Source organism: Trichophyton verrucosum, assembly GCF_000151505.1.
Source record: "Trichophyton verrucosum HKI 0517 chromosome Unknown contig00859_1.f1.exp, whole genome shotgun sequence".
NCBI classification, from domain to species: domain Eukaryota; kingdom Fungi; phylum Ascomycota; class Eurotiomycetes; order Onygenales; family Arthrodermataceae; genus Trichophyton; species Trichophyton verrucosum.
In genome coordinates this window covers 81,556-92,864 of record NW_003315231.1, presented here as the reverse complement: position 1 = coordinate 92,864, position 11,309 = coordinate 81,556, and the positions used below count along the sequence as shown (strand labels likewise).

The 11,309-nt window shown below is 47.8% G+C and overlaps 4 protein-coding genes across 4 annotated transcripts; 1 reads left to right on the top strand and 3 right to left on the bottom strand.

Moving 5' to 3' along the window:
* Positions 1-288: 288 nt before the first annotated feature.
* Positions 289-2,304, bottom strand: TRV_06984 (uncharacterized protein; the record flags this gene model as incomplete). Its single annotated transcript, XM_003018926.1, has 4 exons — positions 289-1,293; positions 1,387-1,505; positions 1,592-2,052; positions 2,210-2,304. The coding sequence occupies 4 exons, from the start codon at positions 2,302-2,304 to the stop codon at positions 289-291; spliced, it is 1,680 nt and encodes a 559-aa protein (XP_003018972.1).
* Positions 2,305-2,572: 268 nt separating this feature from the next.
* Positions 2,573-6,327, top strand: TRV_06983 (uncharacterized protein; the record flags this gene model as incomplete). Its single annotated transcript, XM_003018925.1, has 2 exons — positions 2,573-4,735; positions 4,789-6,327. 2 exons carry the CDS (start codon positions 2,573-2,575, stop codon positions 6,325-6,327), a joined length of 3,702 nt encoding a protein of 1,233 aa, XP_003018971.1.
* An 803-nt stretch (positions 6,328-7,130) lies between these two features.
* Positions 7,131-8,246, bottom strand: TRV_06982 (uncharacterized protein; the record flags this gene model as incomplete). Its single annotated transcript, XM_003018924.1, has 3 exons — positions 7,131-7,513; positions 7,565-7,883; positions 7,944-8,246. 3 exons carry the CDS (start codon positions 8,244-8,246, stop codon positions 7,131-7,133), a joined length of 1,005 nt encoding a protein of 334 aa, XP_003018970.1.
* A 55-nt stretch (positions 8,247-8,301) lies between these two features.
* On the bottom strand, positions 8,302-9,889 carry TRV_06981 (uncharacterized protein; the record flags this gene model as incomplete). The annotated part of the gene is made up of 2 exons (XM_003018923.1): positions 8,302-9,672; positions 9,743-9,889. 2 exons carry the CDS (start codon positions 9,887-9,889, stop codon positions 8,302-8,304), a joined length of 1,518 nt encoding a protein of 505 aa, XP_003018969.1.
* Between the last annotated feature and the right edge of the window lie 1,420 nt (positions 9,890-11,309).

Sequence of the window (11,309 nt, the reverse complement as noted above, 5' to 3'; positions counted from 1 at the left end):
CAGTTTTGCTTGTTATTGCTTTTATTTGCTTATTCATTCCTTTTCTCGATGCTGTCTATCGATACCTTCGCAGGCGGCTTTCCCACTTCCTCCAAATACCCCTTTTAATACTACATTTCCCGTGAGCAACTATAAAATCTTGACTGTGCTTACTTTGTGTTGACTTCGTTTGCATGTATAATTTTCTGGCTTTCCCTTGGTTAACTGTACTTTATAGCATTATTATTCTTAATATATCATCAATTTCGTCAGCCAACCTCCTGGCAGCGCCTGAATGTCAGTTCCTACCTAGCTAGCATACGAGTTGATGTAATATGTTAGGCAGGAGTCCTCTCCACCTATTCCTCCGGGGAGGTAAACATAGAGGACCAGGGCCGTCTCATGAATGAAACCTACAGGGTCAGCAGAGGAAGAGGGAACAACAAGTATAAAGGAAGAATAAAAATACTTACAGGCAACGACTTTGGGGCTTAATCTACCAACACTCAGTACCCGGCCCCAGTCTTTACCGTCAATCCTTACTTTTGCCCATCCTTCCTCGCCATCTGCTGCTCGGGCTCTCATCCGCTCACTTGGCAGCTGAGCGATCTCGCTCTGGGTCATATCTGCCTGGTCTAGGGGAGGATTCACTAGTCCTGCCCATACACTTGAGATGCGAAGAGCATCAGTAGCAATGGCCAATTTCAATGACCCGTGCATGTTGGCGCTAAGTTCCAACTTAGGGCCGCTGCTATGACTCCCGCCCGCTAGAGCAGGTCCATTGCCGTTGCCACCAGCACTGACATTCCCTGCTTTACTGGATGCAGCATCAGTGGCAAGCTTTGTGAAACGTTCGGATATGCTTTTGAGCTGGATGAGACTGGGAAGAATGATATGTACATCCGGGTCACGGCAACGTGGTTCGTGCACTCCCTCGACTGCGGAGGGATGAAGAACGCGGATGGGTATTTCCTGTGTCACAATCGTTTCACGTTCCCGGGGTCCGTCTTGCAGAAGCTCTGCGGCTGGTATCCCGCTCAAGGCGCCGCCGTTTTCAAGAGACTGAGGATTTGCCGGGCGGGAGCCGCTAGCCCTTGCGGGCTCGTCTGAGTTAGACGCACCTTTTCCCGACGTCCATGACGAGGTAACCACTGTCAGGGCGAGTTGAGGCTGGTTCCCCTTTTTGGTCAATCGTAGTTGCGCAGAGGTAGCGCCGGTGGCTGACTTTAGCGCGCGATGCAGGGCACCGATTGGCACCTCCAAGTTTATGACCTTTGCAACTGAAGAAAAAGAATATGAGTCGAAAACAGTGTGCTACTCGTCTCTTAGCCCATGGTCATCTCCAATTAAAATCAACTTGTCGCCATGGCCCTCTTCCATGGTCCAAGTCCAGATAAATATACATACAATTGGGAGCTGGGCCCAGACCTGCGTCCCCTGATCTGGGATTATGGAGAATCGGACGACCTCATCCTCGAGCCTCACCCAGCAGACCTTGCCAAGTGACGAGAGGGAGGCCGTAAATTCTAGCAGCAAGGATTAGTCAAATAGTCCCCAGAGCTGACGCGTTGAAAAACAGATAACTTATGGGTCAGATTTTGCTGCTACTGACTGGAGAACGTCGCTACGTTCGTGAGCTGGCTTTTGAAACGCATCCTGTACGCTTCATCGTCCGGTGCGAGCAGCAGCCAGAGACATGAAGAAGCCCTTGAGCTCTCTCTCTTCTCTTTTCTCTTTTGTCCCTTTCTTCCTTGTAAACCGCGTGTGGTCTCTGATCTGATTCCTCCCTCCCTGTGCAGTTTCGCAGCTTGCCGCCGGTGTGAAACAAGGAGTGTCCAACTGGCCCAGCTAGTTCCAGGACAAAGCTGGTTGCAAAAAAAAAAAAAAAAAAAAACGAGCAGGCCAGACGCTTGTCTCAGGTAGCTGCTATTTTCAGGGAAGCCGACGACGAAGCCGTAGATCAGGTCGTAAGGCGTATAAAAGTCGTCTAGCCAGCTCGTAGTGCGCTGGTTGAAGCTGTGGCTTGAGGTTGTCTTTTTCCTTTTTCGGGTTGCAGCCACAAGAAGCAAATAACTAATAACTAATAAAAAAAAAGATCCATCGCGACCTCAGCTTTTCCTCTCTCTCCACGACCTCCAAAACAACCAAAGAAGAGGCAGCAGCAGAAGAAGCAAAAACAGAGCAGCCTGCGAATGACCATCTTTATGGCTTACGGTGCTGGGTTTTCTACTTGACAGCGCATTCGTTTTCTGCAGGCTTTCTTCCAGAGAACCAGCGAGAAAGGTGGACGCGGAGGAGAGGCAATGCTTGACGGACCTCCGGCATCTCCAACTGCGATGGCAGATATCCAGCACCTGTTTCCTCTCGCCGTCTGAATCTCGCTCTGGAACGGAAGATTTCGCTTGGTATGCCTGTATACTGTCGCTCTTTGCTCGTTGCCGGCGCGGATTTCTTGTTCTCCTAAGCCATGCCGACCTCCCCAGACGCCGTTTAAAGCAGACAGAGATATAGTGCCGAGCAAGCTGAGAGCCCACAACTTCACCAAACGCCATAGAATCCGGGGCCTGGCGATGCTCCTGGACGAACACTAGTTATGGCGAAATCCCCGTTCGACTCTCTAGACCCGGCTGTCCGCCTCCCTCCGCGCCATTCGCGATCTCCACGCTCGCCCTCACGCTCCCCGGAACGGAGAGCGCAGTTCCTCTCTCACCAGCTCGATCCTCTACTCTCAGACCTTTCTCCAGAGACGACGCTGCAAGTCCTCTCTGCTACCGACGCTATCCCGATACATAAAAACACTCCGCATAGCCTTCTGGCCAAGAGCATATCTGATGTCTCAACCGTGGATCGTGCATTCGGCATAAGAGCCGCAGTAGCCGCGCAGAAACTCAATGAATGGCATACTGAGGTCCTCTCCTGGCTTTGGCCGGATCCCGCTCGTGATCCGAATGCAAGAAATGGGTTTCTTCCCCCGAAAGAGCTTGAGAAGAGCTCCGATAGGAGTTATGATGAGGCTCAGACCGGAAATTCTGCCATACCAGAGACTGAGCGGGAAATATACTTTGGAAGCTTGCCTGCAAGCATCTTGAAACTATATCAAACCCGAATCAAGGAAATAAAGGACGGCATGGAAGCTCTGGATGTGGAAGAGTTGAAGGAGCATGTTTTAACAGCTCATATTCCTTCACGATCCCGTCCGCCTTCTGCTGCTAGCACCATGTCCACAAGCTCCGGTCTAGCTAGCTATTTGAAGATGAGTGATTTCACCGCAGTCATAACAGCTACTATTCTACGGGCCCTACCCGTGCTATCAAGATTGAACAATCTGCTTAGCAACTGGCACGCTCGACTCCTTGTTCTTAATCATGTTCCAGGGCTGGTCTTGGACCTTCAGGAGACTAAACGGGCTATTGCCAATGCACTTAACCGCCTGCAAAATGGCCTACTCCCTAAGCTTGATGATCCCCTATTTTCCAGAGAATGTTTCAGGTCCAGCTGGAGAGAGCTGCAGGCCATGGTCTCATCTCTCGGTCGCCGGATTGATAGGATGCTTGATATCCTCGAAGGGAGAGAAGATTCGCTACCCGAAACTTGGATCGATGACATGGAGGCCATTGAGTCAAGAATTGCCAGCTGGGCATTTGAGGCTGAACGAAGAGCAGTGCAAAATGAGTTGAAATGTCTATATCAGCGCGAACTTGACGAGTATTTGGCGCAAAAGTCTTCAGAGGAATCAGTGCCAGATGTCTCACACCCTTCACAAAAGAGCTCCGATGATGTAGCTGAACCATTAGTCCAACACAGTGAGGCAGTGGTCAAACATCACACTGCCAGCCCTAGCACAGGGCCTGATTCTCACTTTACTCCTTTGACGCCACAGCCCTTGCTACCTGCTATCAGGGAAAATCACACTGGTGAATCACGGGCAATTACATCTTCCGTTGCCGACTCGTCCGATGGATATACCCCCGAAAATTCTCCTTGTAAATCTCAAGATCCTGTGAAAAAACTAGGGATTACTTCCTGTTCTACTCCGAATAATGGTCGGGCTACTGCTGTTACCAAAAATATTCAAGATTATGACACCCCGAACTTTGAGTCTCCACGCGTTCCCAATTCAGCAATATACGATGGTACTCAGGGTGAAGATTTCACGACTAGGCCGGTCTCCCGCCTTGATTTCAACGCCATTGACAGCCCAGGTTCGGACAACTACAGTGACATGTCGCCTGATAACTCACCAGCTCCCCTGACGCCCTTGGCCAACATGCGTAAAAGGTCCAGTAAGCGCGAGAGCAACGTCCCGTCTAGGTTACAACTAATTCCGTCTGGCTCGGATGCAACCATCAAGCAGAACGATATGGCTGGTCCTGTCGACTCCCCTGCTGCTTCAAGCTTCATCCCTGACAGAGAAGACTTAGAATTTAACGTTGCCCAACCCCTGAGTTCTCCAGCGACTCCAGCACAGTTCTCATCATCGCCTGGCCTAAGCTCCAGCGGTTCGGTAATACACCATACTCCAGAAGTAACGAAAAACTCCACATCTCGTCCCACAAATAGCGCATCCCCTTCTCCGGACCTTCAGACCCCACCATCCCTTCGATCATTTGGCAGAACTATGAGTTTACCCCTAGCACGTTATATCAATGACGAGGCTGCCTCCTTGTATGGACAGCATGGAGCCTACCACCCGAATGGCAAATCACAAATAAGCACAGCATCGATCGGATCGGTTGATATATCACCAAGAGGACAGGTACGTCAAGCAGCTTGCATTCAATGTAACTGCGTTTACTAATCGTTTTCCAGGTTGGGGATTCAACTTTTGATCGAAGAAATAGCTTAACCCCAGGCACTTCCACAAAATCCGAATTGCGGAGATCTATTTCATCCGCGAGCATATCCTCCTCCCCTCGTTTACAAGAAAAATTAAATCTTGGCCGTCTATCAAATTTTACGCGGTTATCACATTTGCGCCGCAGTGCAAGCTCTGAACCATTATATCTTGAGAAGTCGTCACTCTCTACAGGCTCTGCTGATACAAATTTTTCATCCACCCCCCTAAAACCCCTCGACCTTCCCTCTAGGTTGAGCCCATTCCTTCATTCCTCATCTCCAGAAGCAGATAACACATTCCCGGATGCCGATTCTTTAGAGTTGATACCCCCTCCTCTCAAAACAAGATCCCACTCAGGGACCAGAACCCCCGTTAAAGTACCACATGATGAATTCGATGACAGGATACATTCCATACTGGATACTATTCCTAAAATCCGTATGAAATCTACCGTAAGCGAGGATTCCAATGAAACACCTGCGCCGGACAATTTACGAGTGCCGCCAAACTCAGGCCGCGTCCATCCTCCTTCTCCAACGCTGTCTCGCTCTAGTACACCTACTCCTTCACTTACCCTTACGCCAGCACCTCGCCCTAGGCGTCGCAATAACCCTGGACCGGATGAAGTGCGGTTATATCACCTTCATAGAGGTGGTAAAGCAGCCCCAGTCAAACTATTTGTACGATTAGTGGGCGAAACTGGAGAGAGAGTAATGGTACGCGTTGGCGGTGGTTGGGCGGACCTCGGTGAATATCTTCGCGAGTATGCCATGCATCACGGAAGAAGAGGCATAATCGACGGTAGATTTGAAGTACAAGGAATTCCCGTTGTCAGCAAATATCCCCGGGCGCCAACCCCTACTACAAATGGTCGAACCACACCCATACCTCCCTCGCGACCTGGCTCTGCTATGGATATTCGCCCGGGGTCCTCTCTAGCAGTCCGGAGAGCAAGACGTGCAACCGGCTCAGGTGCAGATCTGCTACCAAACCTCACCGCTGCCAATATTCAAAGACTATCTGAGGAAGGTGTTAGTCCTGGCAACTCTTCTGTTTTATCCTCACAACGACGCCCATCACTATCCTCCGCAACTTCTGTGAGCACCTCGGCTGTAGGGGATCACTCATTTAACACCACTCCATCCCACCGCTCCTTTTCCACAATCACTGGCGCCGCTCATTCAACACCACTTGGTTTAGCTGGTCCCAAACCTCGATCAAAACAACATACCATTAGTCCGGAGAGCGAAGCCTGGGTTGAAGATGTCATGGGTCAGGCACGAAGGAGCTCATCTACTCTTAGAGCCCAGCGATCCATGACTGCCATGCGTAGCAGCTCTGGAGTCCTTCGACGCATGCCCAGTGCAACTCTTAATGAACAGAGCCCGACAAACAGCATTGCAATGAACAAAGTTCGGGGCGAGAATAAACTCCGGAGCGCAAGTGATATGGGAGGCGTGTCACTTAACAAACGAGTCTTTTTACGCCGACTAGGGAAAGAAAAGGAGTAGTGCAACTTGATAGTTGACCTCTTCGTTTTTACTTCACCATTCACTCTTTCACCACTATCTTCTTTCTATTCGGAATCTTATTTTTATTTCATCTTCTTGGGTCGCATGTTGTGGGTAAGTGAGTGAGTGATTTGATTTTTGGACCGGCGTTATTCAAAGATATCCATTTCGATCTCCTATTTTTCATCTTTATTTCCTCCATCTAACGCCATGACTACTCTCTTTTAATCTCCAGTACCACGTTCTTTTACCTCAGCCTTTCTTTTCCTTTTTATCTTTTCTTTACTATGCTCCTATTCCATCTTCCTTTATTTTTTTCCCCTTCTCATTTTTTCTTGGTTACCCCCGGTCATACGCTATTTCAGCTTTTAGCGAATCATTTCTGTAAGATTGATTCAATGTCTCTCGCATTGCAATACTCTTCTGAACATATACCCCTATTATCTCAAGTCGACTAGTCCTTTCTGATAGGAATCATGATCGATTATTATATTTCATTAGACTCGTACAGTGCCTATTATTAACGTAGTATGAATATGTGCATATTCTGTGTCCGCGACTCCGAGATATTAATTACTCAGTAACCCAAGAACCCGAACGCCTATGGGGAGGTAATAACGGGACAGCAAAACGTATGCGATGCAATAAATGTTGTCATCGCACCTGAAACTCCCAGATACCCGCAATATACTAGTCTTAAGTGCAATATATTGATAAAATGATACAGGAAGGAAACTCGTAAGAAAAGGTCCAGATGTGCGAATGGTAGAGTAGAAGTAGCTTCATGCACGCACTGGAAATAATCATTTCGCCCCAAGAAGAGTATGTTGCCGGACCTCTTTAGCATCCATGACTTCCACCTCCCGGCTAAGCAGCTTGCGAAGGTCAGGGGTAATTATCTGGACAGAAGTGGCCTCAGAGTCAGGCTTCGTATTGGGCGTGCTGGAGGGTTTTGCTCCTGTACCGCCTGATGGGCTAGCTCCAGTAGCTGTGGCAGAACTATCTCTAGCGGGTGATGTAGTGGTATTGGCCTGAGGTGTTGGACGTGTTGTCCGCTGACGAACAGGTGCCTGTGGAAAGTTGTACTTCTTGTCAATAGCTTCAACTTTCTTCTCAAACCGATGAAATAAGGCCTCCGCTCTACTCAATGTTGGTATCAAGTCGATTGTATTTGATAGTTCATTAACTATTGATAGTTTAGTCCAACTCTGATAACATTAACAGGGAAACGACATACCGTATTTTAAGACCTCATCGAAGTGGTGAAGGTGTGCCATAATAACGTCACGGTGCTTCTCTAGTATAGCCAAAGCGACGAAGATATGGAAATTACTAGACAGATGGTCTGTCCATAGTGCTTCCCAGAGCCTGAGACAATCAACCCATTCGAATTCTCTTTTAAACCAAACTAGGAGCATGCGGAAGAAAAAGAAGAAGTTGGTGCTCTCAGCTTTCTGAAGATGTAGGTAAAGCTTGGGGTCCATGAGTTGAAGGAGTTGGTCAAGGGTCAATAACTGTTGGCGCATCCCAGATTGATCTCGAAGGAAGTTTCGTTCCTGATATATGTATTAGTAGACGATACGATAAGTGTATGGAATATTCAGGCTGACGCTTACCATCCGGTTCATGAACCCAACGAAACCCCAAAATGCAATCGCATCGTCTTGCATCACGGCATAGATGGGGCTAAGAAGATCACTCATACCTTGTACATACCCAAGTTCTGTGTTGTACTCATTGTAAGTGAGCAACATATCTTTCATCTGTTCAAGGTGGACATTTGTCCCAGTTTCAGCAAACGGCGAATCTGGATCTGGATGAGGTGTGTCCTCCCCGGCAAAAAGGGGGATATGACGATCTGTCCGGTGAACATCTTTTTCTGAATTGAGAACACCAAGGGATGGTTTGTAGTTAGCCATCTGAAGACTTGACGTATGGCTTGGCTTTAGAGAACCATAAAGTCAAGGGGGGTATCTAACCTATTCTATTCTTTTGCTCCCTAAACCATTCCTGCTCTTTAGGTGTGGAAGCCCCATCAATCATACGCTCCCACCAAGCACCTTTCAAGCGGATATACTCATCTCGTCGTGAATTCATGATGGCTTTTCGTTCATCTTCGCTACTATCCCAGTCATAAAACCCTAGAAGGAATAGCCATGCTTCTTTTCGAACGCCATCGTTTGGTTCAAGGCCGCCGTGGAAGATACGCTCCTTTGCTTCTTCAACGGTGATTTGGAGTTTTCCAGTGGTTTTATGGAACCATCCATTCCACTCTTCCAAAGTAACTATTTTTCGCTTATCACTGATACTCATCTGGGCAGCTTCCATATCCAGAATTTCGAACTCTCCAACGGAGCTATTCTCCATGGCCAGGACATCGTTTGCTGTCCATATTCGTTGGTTGCGCTCACGTTCGCTCTGTTCTGCAATACCCATCGCCCAACGAGCAAGATATAGTCTGGCACTGTCAAACTCGTCCTGTAAAGTTTGAACTTCTGGGTTTCTCATGAGTCGCCTTACTTGAGGAGGTAGTCGGGGGTTATCCGCAATATCTTGAGCAGTTCTGCGAGTGAAAGTTGTGATTTTGCTAAATTGCTCAAGGACCATCCACCTTGTTTCCTTAAGAGCTTTTGTGAATGGGTCCATTGTTGCATCTTTAGGAGGTTTGCTGGAACCGGGTTGGCCGCTAGAATTTTCCAACTTGCCCTTAGCTTGTCCAAAAGCTGTTTTGTCTTCCTCAGTTGGGTTGATAAGGTAGGCACTCGGATCCTCCCCTGAGCGGTGAACGTCCACGTATCTCCGTAACCATCGGAGTACTTCGTCGCCACCCCAGAACATGCTTCCATCATCGGCGAAGGGGTCAAAATTTTCCTTTGTCCGTTTCTTTTTTTGCAGTATGGTAGATTCGCATTCACTATCATGGAAGAATAGTGCAGGAAAACTATCTCCTGCCTTTGTGTTGATAACCACGCTACCAAACCACCACCCTAGACTGGGTGGTCGGACCAAAAGTGAGTATATACGTGACAATGGGATAGCAAATGCATAAGATCCGATAGGACCAGCACTACTAAGAGTTGTAGGTAGTGGAGGGACCAAGTAGGATGTCCGTGGGGGAGAGTTATCGTCTGATAGGTCTACTTTAACGTAGACATCGCGCTCATCCCCGAGAGATGCCTCAGGCACCCAAGAGAGTAAAAGCGATGACGGATCAACGGTTTTATCCAAGGAAGGAGAAGAGGACGAAGTACTCTCACGCTGAGCAGAGGGAGCAGGCTTTTGCTGAACCAGGGCAATAAAACCGGGTATATTATCCTTTGAAGATGCCGTTGGATGAACGTAGACCTGTGACAATTGATCAGCGTAAGTAGCCCCTCTAGTTGAATTTCTCGTGCCTAAGAGAAACGCGCCATACCTTACTCTTGGAATAGAGCAGCCTCACGCCTTTTCCAGTGCTAGTATGGGTAACAGTATTATAATCCCCTTCTTCGTCGTCGCTCACATCGTAGAATGAGGCCGATGGAGACGGCGGCGACGCTGGTGGGGTGGTATTCGCAGCCATCGTTGCGTTGCTGCAAGGGCTAACCGGATGAGCTGGAACCACCTAACGAGCAATCATTCTTGAGCTCTAGAGGCGAAGAACTGATATTTATCCTGTCGTCCGCAGCAAACAGGCAGAAACGATAACCAAACCTGTCGTCTCTGCAGCGGCTGAAGAGCGTCTTCGATGACGAACTATGTTAAGTGACGAAAGAAGAAAACATGTGACGTTCGTTCTTGATTACTTAAGCTAGCTATGGTCAAAGCTTAGCTTTAAGTAGGTCACGTGTAAAGCTTACTCGAGAACTTACTAACCAGCTAGCTGTTTGCACTGTTTGCACTGTTTGCATATAAAACAGGTCTCGCTTTCCATGCAAGCACTCACTGGAAGATATACAGCCTAGAGCAAGATACACAGCTTTCTGCGTTTATACATATTCTTCCCTGTCCTATACTACTTCCTTTGGTATATGTTCTTGGTTAGTTGCTGGCGCATCGATGAAGAGACCTACCTCGACCGCCCATATTTGGTCTCTTTTAATGATACCCCGGAGTTCGTATATTCATGATAAAGTATCCTTTGGGATGTTCCTTCGTTATACTACATTTGAAAACGGGAATATGAGGTTGAAGCAACGAAGATTATCTGTTTGAACAGCTCTGCAAAAATCCGCGTGGCTGAGGGTCATGATCCTTCGAGTAGGAGTCTCTGCCGTACCCCGCCGGGGAACTCTCCGTATACGGTCGATCTAATTGAAATGCGTTGCCTCCCAGGATTCCGGTGTGCAGACGATAAAAATGACATGATGAAGAGATACCTTTATTATTGGCATTTGATTGATTCCGGCCAACAAGAATCTGACTTTGGTACTGCTGTTGTTGTCTGTTGATCATTGGTGCCAATATCAATGGGTATCAACGCGACTAACTGTTATGGTCCGTTTGGTCAGAGAAAGGAATAGTCGGAATGGCTTTTTCTGCCCTTTCTCTTTTGTTGACAAGGCAATCGACCTAGCTTTGACTTCTTATAGAGTATACCAACCATTCTTCGACTGTTGAAAGGTATCCCTACATCGCAGTATCCATCATCAACTATGCTAGATTGAGCAAATACGCAGTTGTATTACGCCGCTAGAACCTCCGCGACAGTTGCGTTGCCATGGTCAAGATGTCTTCATGCGCCTAGAAATATCTATCCATGGCGGCAAGGGTATCTTGGGGGCTTGGCCCCCTTACTGAAGTACCAGCCTTAAGAGGTAGATGTCTCTGGATCATCTTATCCAACTAGTAAAAGTATCAACAACTATTAGGTAGAAGTTGGGTTGGGTTTTGAGGCGCAGCGTAATAGTTACATGACCAATGAGGGTTGATGGAACTATTAAAACAATTCGGTGCATTAACTAGTTAATTGTTATTGGTTCTTGATTTCCTCTTTTGCCGGA